Source organism: Chrysemys picta, chromosome 3 (assembly GCF_011386835.1).
Source record: "Chrysemys picta bellii isolate R12L10 chromosome 3, ASM1138683v2, whole genome shotgun sequence".
NCBI classification, from domain to species: Eukaryota; Metazoa; Chordata; order Testudines; family Emydidae; genus Chrysemys; species Chrysemys picta.
The window spans coordinates 194,036,675-194,052,793 of record NC_088793.1 but is presented as its reverse complement, the minus strand read 5'-3'; the positions used below and the strand labels follow the sequence as shown (position 1 = coordinate 194,052,793).

The following is a 16,119-nucleotide window of genomic DNA, read 5'->3' as shown; positions in this document are numbered from 1 at the left end:
TGATTTATACTTCATTTTATTATTTCCAATGGTTTTGTGAATGTCACCTACCGGAAACTGTGAATGCCCTGAAGTTCCTGCTGAAGTACCTCCTGCGTTGTTGCTATCAAGTCCAATGCGCCAACAAATTCAGAAGTGGACAACAACAGCTGTACTGTAGGCTGCGTTTGGTGTACAGTAGCCATTAACTTCAGTTTATTGTACGCTTTCACACAGTTATTTCTGGTGAGTGATAGTCTTAAAACTTGAAGAGATCCTTCACACATTACTTTATCAATTTGGGCAATTTTATCTCGAAGTATTTTTACAGCCTGGGAGGTTTTCCTGAGGTAGTCCTGCAATTCATGCTGAGAGGTCATTGCATGAAAAAATGCTTCCGAGCGTAGAGAAATTTGATGAGCAATATTTACTTCCACAATATCCAGATAATGGCTCAGCTTGAGAGAGAGAGAAAAAACAACAACCGTATGTAGTAACCCCTGGCAAATAGATCACACTACAAAAGCACTAAAATGCATTTTGTGGTATAATTTTAAATTATTTCTGCTAGTACATATCTTTGTGCTATAATGATCAGCTGCCTGTGGTCACTATAACACTGGATTCAAAGCTGTTGTCATGGTGGCAAATGAATAACTACCCAGTTTTGTTAGTGAGTTCAAAAAGCATTGGGAAGGTTGAGCTAGTACATCTCCTTCCTGGTGAAATCATGCTTGCGAAGTACTGCTTGCAGAAAAGCAAGCAATTAAACAAGCCTGCCCAAGGCTTTGTATCTCAGAGGTCAGACATTAACTCCCCTACATTATAGCCACTAGTTGAGAGGGTGTGCTGGTACTGGAAATGAGAATAGCACATGTACTGAACTCTATCATGCACTAAGGCTGCTACACCATGATGGGGACCTCCAACAACATAGGTGCCGACTCCATGGGTGCTCTGGTGCTGGAGCACCCATGGAAAAAAAAAAGAGGGTGCTCAGGACCCACCAGCCACAGCTGTTCGGCCACACTACCAAAAGGCTGATTGGCAGCTGGGGCTCGGGGGAGGGCGGAGAGCGGTGAGCAGATGAGGGTCTCAGGGAAGGGGTGGAGTGGGGTGGGAAGAGGTGGGACAAGGAGGGGGCCACAGGGGAGGGAATGGAGCAGGGGCAGGAAGAGGCAGGACAAGGATGGGGCCTCAGGGGAAGGGGCAGAGCAAGGGCGGAACCTCAGAGCAGAGCGGCAGTAGAGCACCCCCGGGGAAAACTTAGAAGTCGGCGCCTGCGTCCAACAGGATGAAACTTGTCTGTGCCTGATGGTCTGATCTAGGTAGCTCCTGCTCCTTGAGGAGGAAGGGGAGTGTTGGGAGAGGGAGGGTTCAAAAGAGGGCAGAGTTCTCTAGGATATCCACTTTAACTCACTCTTTTGTAAAGAAGTTCCCTCTGAAGGTGGGCTTGGACATAGTTGCCTTCAGCCAGCCAGTGGAAGTCACTATCTAGTGAAGCAAAGCCCTTTCTCCTCAATCAAGGCCTAGTTCCAGGGTACATGTTTGGAACCTGAATTTCTAATTTCCTTTGCTGCACTGTTACCAATCTGCTGGTCTGGCCCTACTTTATTCAAATTGAAACAACTCGGTGTTCTGAATACGTCATCTGAATGCTAATACCCAAATGGCCTGATTTTTAGAGGTGCGGAACACCTGAAGATCACAATGACTTCAACAGGAGCTGTGTCTGCTAAACAGCTCTGAAAAATCAGCCCCAAAACGTTGTTCCTTCTCACAACTATTTCATTTAGGATTTACAGTCTCAATGGACTATGCAAATCTTGGTCTAAGTGCAATAGGCTTATTTACAAATTCCTTCCACCCAGCAACCATAATGCAGTATGTCCATAGGAAAGGCCCACTGACCTAGACAGTGCCATGGGGATTTGGAGGGTTTCAATTCCAAGCAATGGGTCCAGACTGGGTTTTCTGAGTCCCACCTGGGAACAGCTCCCTGAGCTGAGGGTGACTACAGAGAGGGGAACTAGGCATCTTACCTACACCAGATATAATGAGATGGAGCCTAGGTAGGCTCAGAGCCTTAAAAAGATTTGGGGCTCATGTAATGAACAGAGCAGCAAAATTATTAGAAAGCCAGGAATCAGAAGGTATTAATGAAGGCATCAGAGCTGCCCCATTAATATTCTAATACCTGTTTTAGTGTTTCAAGTCTGTTAAGCTGCAGGAAGGAAACGTGGATAGAGACTATGCTAGTCCTTATTTTGGTTGCACTGAGGAGAAAAAAAAACCCTGAAGCACAAGAGAGGCTTCTCTCTTCTTAACTTAGAACTCCTGCTTCATTTCTGCCCAACTGCCTAAAATCCTGGCCCAGCCACTTTCTGCAAGTTACATGCATTCTTAAAACTGACGTTTCATTGTCAGACAGTAATCACTTCAATGGCATCTTATACAGTTTGTTGCAATTTCATGTCCACTGCCATGGTTAAGGAAAGGCAGAGTTGCAAGAACTTCTTAGTGACAGAGAGGCTAATGCTGTTTTTTCCCCAATCATCACCTACAGACTTAAGGGTAAGCTCCTAAAAGCTGTTGCACGTAAGAGGGAAAATATTTAAATTAAAAACAAAAACACATCACAATGATTTTAAACTTTTGGAAGGCTCTGAAGAGTATTTATACCAACAAAACAGGTGTCTGCTTTTTTTCTTTTTCCATTGCATATGTACAATTTTTAAAATAATGACAATTCTGAGTGTGATTAGCCCAAAGACCCCTATTTTTCATGTGGATGGAAGTACTCTGCCATCGAGCTCTACAGTTCTCCCAGGGCGTGTGTGATTCAGCTACAATAGAAACTGCAAAAGGAAGCAGTACCTATGGTATGATGCCTGAAAGATAACAGGAAGCTACCAGGAAGGTTTACTACTTCTTTGCAGTGCACAGCACACCCTGCCTTGAATCTGGGGTTTTCCTGAAAGTTTTGAGAAAGCTGTACCATTACTGGACTGTCAACATACACACCATGCACTCATTCTTCCTGCAATCACTATTCATATTCAAAACAGCCACAAAAGAAGTTCTTAATGAGGATTGTCCTCTTTGATTGCTTTAGTACTTACTACTAGAATATCTTTACATTGCATGTAACAATGGTCATTTGTTGGCCCTACCCTTGGCAGATACGTTTATTTAAAAAAAATTCTCCTCTCAGAAAGGTGGCCCCCACTGGCATCTACTAAAAACTCTTAGCCTGATTGAAGTAATATCTGGGCGGTAAAATTAATGTGTCGTGTAACTTTCAGAGAACAGCGGCAGTGGACTTGTCTAGAACAGTTTCCTTTGTAATCAGTGAACAGGTGCACTGAATAACAGTTTACTGTATTGAGATTTACCTTTTCTTGCAGCAACTTTGAGGAAGCTGCATCACGATTTCCTTTTCCTCCAGAAGTATTAAAGTGAGACCATGGTAAAACGGCATTAAATGTTAAGGAATCTTCCAAGGCAAAATCTGGTTTCATAAAAATCTGAAACAAAAAGAAATAAATAAATCTTTCTCTCGTCTCTGTTTTCCTTTCCTTGTCACTATTTCCCACCCTTCTAAAACAAAGTGCACACAAACAAACCCAGGTTTGACATATCCTCTGGGGGTCCTAGCCATCAGTTTCTCTAAAAGCTACATTTTCATTTACACAAATAAATAAATAATCAATCTAGCCCTTATGATTGGAACCAACTTTCCAGCTGTGAAGTGAATGTGACCAAGTGCAGGGTTCTCTTCCTGAATCTGCAAGTAAACAGCCTGATGGTATAGAAGTACAAACTGCCCAAGCCCCAAATCCTGAGCTGTACTCAGGGGAGGTCCTCCATGGGACAGGAATGAATCCTTCTTTGGGACATTCTTCAGCAGTGGAGATGCTCCATTGCTGGTACTCCATCCCTAAAGTTGGAGTAGGCTACACATTCCTAATGCTTCCTCCAGGTGGTGGATCCATCTTGCAATTAATTCACTGAATCCGGCTCTTAGATTCCCACTGTGGGAACAGCACACCTGAAAGCCCCTGCAGAACTGGACTCCGCAAAATACAGGATGTGGTGCACAACCCCTGCACAGCTCCAAGCCTACCTCCCCAGGCACAGTGCAGCAACTCTGGCCACAAAAAGCCACATAATTTTGTCCCTGCTTCTGTTCCTCTCAATGAAGCACTATCTCCGACGCATCTGCATCTGGCTTAGTTTTACTCCTTAAAACGGCTATAATGCCTGGAACTTCCAGGAGGACTGAACCATCTCCTTCCCGTTCACCCTAAGCATCACATATGACATCAAAGGATTCAACAGCGAGAAATCAGTATCAAGCACCATCTGTTCCTTGGCCTTAACTTTAAACTTTACAGTGAAAGCTACTTTAGCTACACCTCAGGACATGCACAGGGATCAACATTAAACCATTTACCTGCTACTAACTTATCAACTGGACAGTTTTTTCAGTTTGAATAAAATGGAATGTAGGTTTGTCTGTTTTGACCACCTGTTAGAACCAATCTGTCATGTAGACTGTGAACTGACTGGGGCAGGAATGGTCTTCTTTGCAACTTGTCTGTACAGTGCCTAACACAATGGGGCCCTAATCCTTAACTGGGGTTCCTAGGTGCTACAATAAATAGTAATAGACTCAGGTCTACACATTAACTTCAAAAACTTGCATCAAACTCTCCCTCTCGCCCCCCAAATCTTCCTTCCTCCCAGAAGTTTCTTTTCTGGAAAATGTACCCAGCAGACCAGGGCCACGCTTCAGTAGAAAGCAGTGTGGTTGTCTATTCATGCATGGTTCTATGCCTGAAAATAATGGCAGTTGTGTTTTACCTTCAATACCTGCTAAAAGAATAAATACAGCTCAGGAGACAAAAACAGCCAACAAATTTAAGGATTATCCATTTGGATTACATTGTCTAAGTTCCTTGTGCATTACTACAATTTAGGAGGCTCAGAGGATACCTATTAAAATAGTTCTCCTTCATACATATGCACACACACACTATTAAGTCTTACACTAGAAATCTGACAAGCACATTTTTCCTTAATAAAGCCTATACTGTACTGCAATCATACCTTAGGTACTTGTTCCAGATCTGTCCTGGATTTATCTAAAAATAAATAAAATATAAGTAAACTAGCATGATAAATATAAGACTTCATTGCAGTCTTCTATAGTCAATCATCAGCAAATGTATTAAAACAATTAATTTCAATAATCAGCAATTAAAGGCCTCGTTGCCCTTTGTAATTTTTTGGGATTTAGCTACAGTTTCTGTGCAGCACTCAGATGTGTCCAAGTTTGACTGCTTTAAAAATAAATGTATTATTCATATTATAAAAGAAACCCAGTGCTTCCAACTCACTCAGGGTGAAATTCATCTTGCTGGTGAGGACCAGCATAAGGCTCTCTGCACCACTTAAGCTTCCCATTGGTGCTCCCTAGGGGGGTCACCGGTGGAGAAGTCACATGGGGTTAGACCCAGAGGGCAGATACACACAGGGTGGTGATGGGGAGGGACCACAGGATCCACACAGATTCAGTGACCCTAACACTCTGTGCAAGTGACACAGAGGTAGTACTGTTCCAGTCCATAGGCTGAAGTGATGGTCATAAGGGGTGGTCGCAGAGGGAAGGAAAGAATCAGGACAGGAGAAGAGCTGCACTGGAGCTCTATGCCCTGGCCTCATTTGGAAGTGGGAGGATTTCACACTCTTAAGGCTCCATCCACTTTAATTCAGTCACATAAAAGGAGCTCAATCCGAGCGTACAGAGTCCCATCAGGTCAAAAAGGGAGGAAGATGAAATAAGAAGTCCATAGCTCACTTGGAGGGTCCCCTCCTCCCCTCATAACCACCATGGTGAAAGGGATCTTTTACCATCTCCAGCACCTCTCTCGCCTGCAGAGTTGTTACTTTATTAAACACAAAAGACAACGCAGCCCAGGAACCATCCCGCAGCCTTCTGGCCTCAGTCTCAGGCTGTAGCAACTCTTATAGCTGAGAGACCCCAGGTTGCGTTTTCTAGGACTGGAGAAAGATAGGCAACTCCAACACTGGGAGCTGCAGTGGGTGGAGCTAGTTTACCGAAGGTCTGGTCTCCCAAAACCACTCTCCAACTCCCTGGTGCAGAGATTTTTATCCGGTTTGGCTTTGCATAGCAGACCAACCTTTCCTCAGGATAGTTATTTTTACTCAAGCCTTCTGGGGTGCTTCTGGGGGCTAGATACAGTCCTTAAACAGACATTTTAACAAATACAGTATTCATTTGCAATAAAGGCTATCCATTCAAAAGCTGTGATATTGTTCAATAATATTACACTTTCAAGATCCCCTGTGTAGTACTATGGGCAGTTAAAAGAGGAAGGAGATTACTGTCCTGACAAAGGTAAAGCATAGCTAAATATAAGAGTTAGTTCTCAAGAATTTAAACTATGAAAGACAAAAAAGTTGGACTTCATTTTTCATGGAAAGGAAAAAAAACTGGTAATAGAGGTATTAGAAAGCCTGACAAGACGAGCTGAATCCAATGGAGTAAATGAAAACAGGGAAGCATTCTGTAATTACTAGGAACAGGGGATGCAGACAAACTTTCACTCAATGAGCAGTGCTTCGCCAGTGAAACTCTCTTATGGGAAACTGAAAGAATGAAGTAATACAAGCTAACTTCAGATTGTCCATTATACTTTCTCTGCCTGCTTTTTTTGCCTATTCCCAATCCTTGATCACCTGAGATACCTCACTACAAAGCCAAAAATATATCAGGAGAAACAGTCTTGTTACAGCTACAGACTCCATTAAAAGAACCATGCAAGCAGCCTTTGCTAATGATGATCTTTCAATATGTCAGGGATGCCACAATGTCACAAATTCCAATTTTTCTTCTCCATTGGGGGGGGTCAGTCTTCATTACTCAGAACATGAACAGTAGCCAGAAACTCAACACAATCGCATAATCTAGTTTCTTTTTCTTCTTTTTTTTTTTTAAATAAGAGGAAGTTAAAGGAAAAAGGGTCACGGATGTAATTTCAAGTTGTGAATGCAGAAATGCCAAGGAAGAATTCAGGAACAGGAATCACTAGTTTTTTGATCTACAATGTCTCTATCCAATCATACCTGGATTTTCAGTGATCATTACAAATAAATCACCAGCAGCTATTTCTGCAGGTAATATCTTAGGAACAACAAAAGGAGATGATTAGAATTGTTATATTATCTATTATAGAAAAGAAAATGACTTTTTAACAAGTAAAAGAAGACTAGGCGTTTACCATGAGTATGTAAGAGAGTCCTGTCGAAAGTATCTTTAGGAGGACAAATATTCTTGCATCTTTCATGAATCTTCTCTCTCTATAAAAGAGAAAAGATATTAAAGAACTAGTCTGACACTAATACAATAATGAAAAAATCTTTTTTTCTATTAAAGGGAATATTCAGAACATTTTCCATCTAAGATATTACATTATGCCAAATAATTCTGACAACTTCACAACTAATTTTTTCCCGCTTAAAATTTTAAGTGCATGTGAAAGGTGCCAGACTTCTGGAGGTTGAAATCCTTGTTTGTTATTTGGTTGGCATATTATTTCTTTGTTAATTTCACATCACCGAAAGGGAGACAATGAAACTATTGAAGACGTATGATCTAAATTCTCCTCCCCACAAAATGAAATATAAATATCCACTGAGTGCAGTAACACACTTACAGACATTATTTATTTGCAGTCTAATCTGCAAATTATCCTACACTAAAATAAAAACATCCTTTTACTGACCTTCCCCATCTTACTTATATGCACCACAGTGAAACTTTACACCTCATTTAGTTAAGTTAAGCTTCTATTTTTACTTATAAAGCTTAAACATGGGTTCCATATTTTATAAGACTCTTCTATATTGTCCTCTTCTTCAGATATTATTTTTTCATAGCAGCTGCAAGGTCCATCAGAAATTCTTTCAAGGGCAACTCATGCCTCTCCTTCCAATACGCTATTTATTTTCACAATCAAATAGTTACATTTCAATTTAATGCAACAGCTTATTTAATTTTTTAAATATTGGCTATACAAACACATGGCTCTAAAAACAATTCTTCCCCCCATACTTTACCAGTACTATTACCATTTTGATGCAGAACAGTTAAACCTTTTTATACTCCCCAAACAAGTGTTTTAAGGGTTTATGATGCTGAAAATTTTCAATATTTGTTATTGGCTCTTAAACCAAGTTTGTTCAGTATGTTCTGTTCTATGTTTGCACAGTGACTGCTGCAGTGGGGTCCTGGACCATGACTAGAGCTCCTAGGTGCTACAATAATACAAATAAATAATAATAATATAGATTGTTTTAAACCTGCATCTGCATTAAAGCCCTCTCTCTTGTAATTCTGTAGCTTGTACCCAAATAACATGTATTTGTAGGGGAAAAGATGACTAAAAAAACCTGCAGAAACATGAATACAGAATAATTCACCTAATCTGAACACATACATTAAACAAGGAAATTATATATAGGTGGTAGTATTTAAAAATACCTTTAAAATGTTCATTAATCAGAACTGGACAATTGTCTAACACTTCAAGGCTGCCATTCTGGGGCCCGATCCTGCAAATGCAACCAAGCATAGTGCTCTCTACCATAAATAGTCCTATTGACTTCAGTGGGACTATTCACAAGAGTAAGCACTACACTCAGCAGGAAACGTTGACGATCAGGTCCTCACAGCAGCCAAAAGTTAAAAGAAACAGAGAACACAGCAGATTTCCACATCTTCTTTTAGGCTGTGTTCTTTTTTTAAAACTTAAAAACAGCTCTGGCTTTCACCAGATGGCAATAGTCTGTTTCCTACTTCATTATTTTATATTTAAGTGTTTTGTACATAGGCCATTTTAAAGACATTCTTAGCAACAATTTAGTCATGTTTTACATTTGATCAGGTGACTGGATTTTTTTTTTTTTAAACATTATAGAGTGTAATGAGGGATAGCTCATTGGTTTGAGCATTGGCCTGCTAAACCCAGGGTTGTGAGTTCAGTTCTTTGAGGGGGCCATTTAGGGAACTGGGGTAAAAATCTGTCTGGGGATTAGTCCTGCTTTGAGAAGGGGGTTGGACTAGATGACCTCCTGAGGTCCCTTTCAACCCTGATATTCTATGATTCTACTGAATAATCCTTTAAGAATAATTAGTGAAGCTTTCAATAACCAAGAGAAATAGCGAAGATGAACAGCAATTATAAGGTCTGTACATGTAAAACAAGAGTATAGCACTCAGGAACTAAAAAATAATGAAATAGCAGGGAGAGAGAATTTAGACAATGCTTTTAATGCTGAGAATGGTGAACTTACAGCACACCATACCACGGTCTAGAGAAGAGTCAACTAGCATAGAACTAGACAGGTAGTTATTAGGTAATAATATGATGGACTATTAATGGGTACAATCAGTTAGTGGTGTCAGACTCAAATGGCTCTGAAGTTTCTTTTTTAACCCATAATGTACCTAACTTTGGTACTTTACCTGAATGATTTCCTGTTGATATAATGCAAAATTTTCCTTGTTGATCTGTGGGAGGTAGAATGAAGGTGCGACTTCTGTGTCCACAAAGTCCTGTCCCCATGTTTTTGTAAAGAAATCGGATTCCCTTTTTGCTAACCTAGGATCATTTAGTGCCGCTGGGAGATTTACTTTGGAATGATAAATTGTCCATCTATGCTGATCTGCAACTAGAGATGGGCTGTCATCTAAACTATTAGGATCACCTATAAGCACAAAAGATAAGACAGTCCATTAAGACAAAAACTTGAAAGCACTTTTTTCATAGTAAACTCAATGTAATTCTTGAAGCAAACAACAAATTTCAAAATTTTATTTACCTAAAGCATTAGAATTATCTACAGAAAGGATTGCATACCAAGACACACAATCCCCTTCCCCAACAATCTAACACACTCACATTTTTGTGTTTAGATCGCACAAACCAAGTTTTAAACATGCAATTAGAGGTATATTCTTTCAGTATCTTTACACAAATATCAATTAATTCTTCAGGCACCCTTTGAAAGATAGAAGTCTGTAGACTTGATATACTAAATATATTAAATTGAAGAACTACTGCATCCCCCAACCTAGAACTACAGTCAATGTTCTCACATGTTTCTTTAGGGAATTCTCAAAATCCCACTATTTCCCCCACTTTACACCCCTTACCTTCAGCATTCCATATGACAGCTATCAATACAACCACATAACCGCCTTATGGGAGTCCAGTTACCCATCTTGATCTCTTGCTCCCCACATCAGAAGGATTGGGGAGTGTCACAGAAGCAATGCAGTTAGCCCCACAGGGTGAGAATTGCCTGTCTCTCAACTATATTCTGGCTGATCTTTCACAGGCTCTGAAATAAGTCTCATCCTCTTCTCCTTCATAATAAGGATGGTGACTTCCATGTAGGGTGATCAGACAGCAAATGTGAAAAATCGGGATGGGGGTGGGGGGTAATAGGAGCCTATATAAGAAAAAGACCCAAAATTCAGGACTGTCCCTATAAAATCTGGACATCTGGTCACCCTACTTCAATGTGAGGTGGAGATATAAACAAGGTGGAAATCAGGAGATCTCCAGTGCTCCAAAAAGAAAATGAGGTGTTTTTTGAGGTGGAGTAAGTAGAATCCCACTCTACCTATAAATACATCATTTTATTTCATAGTATTATCCAGAAAACAAGAGGACTGTGTTAGCTATTTTCAGGACACTGACTGTAACAGTATTTTCATCTGCCTTACAAGCCAAAATTACCTGTAGGTTCCTTGGGACATACATCAGGCAGTGATTGCACAGGTCGAAAGCGTTTAGCAGAATCCATTTCCTTTTTAAAGAAAGCATCTCTGCTGTTTGACTGAGGCACTGGTGAAGAACTGTGGCTTGATGCCATTGCATAAAATCACCACTTGATAGAAGCTAAGAAAGAAAAAATAAACACAAAGTCTTCAATGCAGCTCTGATTACTGATTGTATCATAACAATGGCATTTATTTAACAACTCACCTACATAAAATTAAACAGTTTAAAACAATACTAGTTATCTTTCAACCATGGTATGAAAAATATTTTACATTTGAAATACAAAGAAAGGGCTAATTTTTATACACACACAACTATTGTACATAAAAATGCCCAAGCACATTATATCTTTCTGTTTCCATAATTATTCAAGTATTATCATAGAAATATTTCCTCTCAGAAATGGCATGCAAATTCTGGAGGTTTGTGAATGAGAGAACATGCCAGTGTGTTATGGGTATTTTTGTTTAATCTACCGATGGGAGCTAAGTTGTGCAAGCCCACAGACATGACGGCGGATCACATATCAGAAGTCTCGTGACTGCCGATAAAGGACCAAATTCTCTGTTAATTTAATTCCATTGACTTAAGCAGAATTACATGAGCAGCGAATTTCATTCATAATGCCATGTAAGCATGATTTGGTATACTTTTCCCTGAATTTTTCTTCTTGTTTGGTAGTGAGGGTTGAAAGATTTATTTGCAGAGTATTTAAAGAGAACGATTCGTGTTGTGTACAAAGTATGGATAGCAGGCAAAAACCTTACCCTGTGATGCATGCACTCCAGGAGAGGGGTCTATCATTTTACACTATAGTAGAATCCATTCACTGTTTCCAGAATGTAATGGAATGAATGTCCCAAGTTGTTTTGATACATTGTAATGTGCAAACTGCAGTTTTATTTATACTGAACCTCCACTAAAAGGGTGAAATTCATACTTCCCGGCACAAGGGCCAAGGGATTGGTACTTGTGCAGCGAGCGAACTATATGCTGTGCAGGGGAATAAATTCCACACTCCCCCAAACCAAGTGCAGGTCGTGGGATTGCAACACAGCCCCTCCATGGGGGGTTCTGGGCCAATGGCCCTCATGTAGATGCTTCTGAGAGAGAGAGAGAGAGAGAGAGCGAGTGTGTGTGTGTGTGTGTGTGTGTGTGTGTGTGTATGTATGTATGTATGTATGTATGTAAAACCAAGTCCCTCTACCTCAATGCCAGGGACTATTTTTCAAGCAAGCCACAGATCGGGGGCATCAGGCTCCCAGCCACTGGGGTGTTCTGTGTACACCTGGAGAATTTTAAACTCTTTTTTTCTTAGAAGCACAAAAAAAGAAAAAAGCACAGAAAAATGAATATTCACCAGAATGGACATAAACCTTCTGGGCTCCCATCCCCATCTTACATGAGAAACACCCCTTTTTTAAAAGGTTGCTTCCTCTGCACACACAACGCTCAATCTATGTGACCTCTGTCCCCATGTCTTGCTTTCGTCCCTTTTATGACTCTTCCTTTTCTTTAACCCCATTGCTATTACGCTTCCTTTCTTCTACTCCTCCCTTTTGCACTCTTCCCTCAATCTCAAAGTCGTCCCCTTTCTGCCCCCTCCTGCCTTTATAGGTGAGGAGGCCCAGTGTTTTCCAGGCTCATTCCCCTGTATATTCGGGGGAATCTCCCACACTTACTCTCTACTGGGATGTGAGGGCCTCTCTGTCCCACTCTCTGCAGCAGTCCCCTTCAGCCTTCTCCCTTCTTCTTTCACTCATGCCAGTTTAAGATTTTGAGGGTTTTCTTCATCATAAGGACATAAGAATGACCATACTGGGTTAGATCAATGGTCCATCTAGCCCGGAATCTGTCAATGGTGGCCAATGCCAGATGCTTCAAAGGGAATCAATAGAACCGGGCTATCATCAAGTGATCCATCCCCTGTCATTCAGTCCCAGCATCTAGCAGTTAGAGGCTCAGGGTTACCCTGACCATCTTGACTACTAGCCGCTGATGACCCATGAGCTTATCTAATTCTTTTTTTTTTAAATGCAGCTGTAATTTTGGCCTTCACAACATCCACAGGTAACAAGTTCCACTGGCTGACTGTGCACTGTGGTCCCATTCTTTGTGGTCCCCACTCTGTATGTCTCTATTCCCAGATGCATCCCCACATCTCCCCTCACAGTTCTTCAATGTCCATCTGTGTTCCATAATCATCACCCAGTGTAGGTCTCTCCTCTGTCTTGTGTGTGGTCAATCTCGCTCCCTCTAAGCATTGGGACAGGGGAAGACTTGGGTGGCTACCCCTCCCCCTCACTGATTGCAGGGGCTAGTATGGTTTCTGTGGCCTTTATGGCCACCTCCCCTGGTGTATCTACTCCCCTACAGCCCTGCTTTCAGAGCACTTGGAAGGCAGAGCAGTTCAGGCAGGAAAAAGAGAAAGCACAGGCAACCCCAATCCTCCCATTTATTCCCTGCAACAGCAGCTATTGGCAGGAAATCAACCTGTTTTTAAAATCTCTCTACCAGCTGCACCAAGACATTGGCCAGGACTCAGGGTCCTTGGAAATGGGTATGCAAACCCCAAGCAAGATAGTTGGCAAGAATTTTCCCTGCCCACCTCCAACAGACCTCTCTGAGCTACTCTATTCAGAAAGGCAAACGACACTTCCAGAACTACCAAATACCACTACAATATTCTTAACCAGTTTTGCTCAAAATCTATTCTAGACATAAATTAAAAAATTAATAAAAAGTTAATGTTGCTACAGTAATAAACATTAGAAAAATACAAAGAATTGTACAGTTTAAATAATCTAGCCATTACAAATAATGGAAATAGCAAGTTTATGTAACTATAGCTGTGGAGAACCTTACAGTTCACTATACTCTAATAAAATTCTGTTCACCCTAATATTAATATTAGAATTACAATAACAATCTTTATGTTACCAGTATTTTATTCATGAAATACTTGCTCAATTGTTTGTCTAATAATTAACTCCTTCCTCAAAATATATTTTTCCTGCATTTGTTTCTAACCCGAGAAATATCAGGAATGTCAAATCTGGTCTCTTTTGGGGGTGGAGGGGGGAGGGGGCTGGAGATCATCTGTTAATCTTTAAAAGACAGATCTTTTTTTCTAGGTATTTGTGTGTTCATTTAGAATTAAACAGATGCTAATAAAAACAAACAGAAGAGTTTTAAACTGTATGTGGAAAAACAATCACTTCCTTCCTCAATTAACCAAGTTTCAGGCCTTCTGGATAGGAACAAAGCACAAAGTCAGGAGTTTTATTTTCTATTTTCAGGTTCCCTTACTTGCAGTGATTTTTTTTTTTTTTTTAATTTAGACACTCCTTTAAAGCTTACTTCATGACAATCTTAAAATCCAAATGGGTGTTCCTGGGTACTTTTTTTTTCAGAAACACTTTACATGCTAAAGATGTCAGCCACACAGCGAAACTACAAGATCATTGTGTCAGATTACAGCTTTCCAGAATTTCAGAATTGTTTCCAAACATAACAGAAAATATTTTGGTTAAGGTTTTTAATCTGCTTATTTATTTTCTCTTGCTGTTGCCTCCACCACTGAGAGATTTTTATGCTCGTACATGCTTGTTCTTCCCTTGTCATATTTCTAATGTACCATATATACTCAATCATAAGCCAGTTCGTTTATAAGCCGATCCCCCCAAGATGGATAAGTAAAAATGGAAAATTTTTATAACCCGTTCATAAGCCGACCCTATAATTCAGGGGTCAGCAAACTTTGGCTCTTGGGCCATCAGGATAAGCCGTTGGCGGGCCGAGATGGTTTGTTTACCTCGAGCGCCCGCAGGCACGGAGGTAACCCTAAGTAAACAAAGTGTCCTGGCACGCCAGCTGCTTACCCTGATGGGCTGGGACAGCAACTGGTGGGGAAATTTTTTGGGGGGAGGAGAAGCTGGAGGTCAGGGGAGTAACAACCCCCCACATGAGCCCACCCCTAGCCCAGGACCCCCACACTCTCCCCATCCTATCCCTTCCCATCTTATCTGGGGAGGATGTCTCTGGCCTGGCTGGAGCTGCTCCGGCAGGCTGGGAAGCGCAGCCGCAGCCTGCTCCAGTGGGCCAAAGCGGGCGGCGCGACCTCAGCATGTTCCAGTGGGCTGGGCCGGGTGGCACGGCCACAACCTGCTCTGGCGGGCCAGGCGGCTCGGTCACAGCCTGCTCTGCCAGAAGCAGTGAGACTCTGGCCCCGCCTCTTCCCTTCTGGCTCTGCTGTCTCTCCTTGCTCCCTCTGTTGTGGGGAGGGGCTGTGTCCCACCTCTCCCTCTCTATACCCATTCATAAAAGGACCCCCTTCCCTGGTGCTTCCCTTTTTTACTAAAAAAATTTGGCTTATGAACGAGTATATACGGTAGGTACGTTCCTTCCTTCCTTCAGCAGCTCCTCACCAGATACTAGCATTCACTACTGTTAGGGCTTTGTCATTAATCAAACTGGTTCATGAACCAGACGGCTGAGGGGAAAAAATACCTTATTTTAGGACTTTTCGAAAAATAAACATCAGGCTTTCAATGGTAAAAATCAAGCCTCCTAAAGGAATATACAAAGTAGTGGGTATTAGGAGCTCCCGCAACTACAATTGTACCAAATGTCTGCATTAGCAGTGTCTCCTGAGAAATCTCATGTTACATGGATATACATTGGTTGTATCTGTATTGATGGTTTGTATTAAGTGAAGCCCTTCTTAAAATTATACATGCAATGAAACATTTTGCTCTTGAAATCAAGCGTTTTGTGAGTCATTTTTTCCCTTATTCTGATAATTTATTTAAAATGATAAATGAGGATGCCAGCAAAACAAAGTGCTTTCTAAAATAAGAAGTTCAATTACCTAAACCGAAATGGAACAAATGCTAACTGCATTTAACCAGTACAAGATTTAAAATAAAATTTAAGGAACACATTTTAACACTGAAGACACACATTTCAAATGTTTGTTTTCAAAACTAAACATTCTTTATTTCTTATAGTTATTTTTATTGCTAATCATTGTCAAATATTCACATTACCTTTGTGCCCTTATTCCAGTCTTAACAACATCTTAGAACCGAACAAAAAGGGAACACTAAAATATCAGTGCAGCAAAGAACTTTCATATCATCGAGTTGATTTCAACAAGACTCTCTGGCAGAGGTCTTCTAAATGGCCTGCAATATGATGCTGTACTAAATTATTCATAGGTAACAGCTACTCTAGTAGTCATAATCTAGGACCCTATAGATAA

General features: G+C 40.8%; 1 protein-coding gene across 3 annotated transcripts in view; it reads right to left on the bottom strand.

Moving 5' to 3' along the window:
* VPS54 (VPS54 subunit of GARP complex) overlaps positions 1–16,119 on the bottom strand; it is a 76,918-nt gene that overhangs the window by 47,886 nt on the left and 12,913 nt on the right. For all 3 annotated transcript variants that reach the window (XM_005287210.5, XM_005287211.4, XM_065589705.1), the window contains 6 exons: positions 10,812–10,973; positions 9,533–9,774; positions 7,287–7,365; positions 5,092–5,126; positions 3,375–3,506; positions 52–437 (listed from right to left, as the gene is read on the bottom strand). In XM_005287210.5, coding sequence (XP_005287267.2) covers positions 52–437; positions 3,375–3,506; positions 5,092–5,126; positions 7,287–7,365; positions 9,533–9,774; positions 10,812–10,947 — 1,010 coding nt within the window. In that variant the 5' untranslated portion in view covers positions 10,948–10,973. The remainder of the gene's footprint in view (positions 1–51; positions 438–3,374; positions 3,507–5,091; positions 5,127–7,286; positions 7,366–9,532; positions 9,775–10,811; positions 10,974–16,119) is intronic.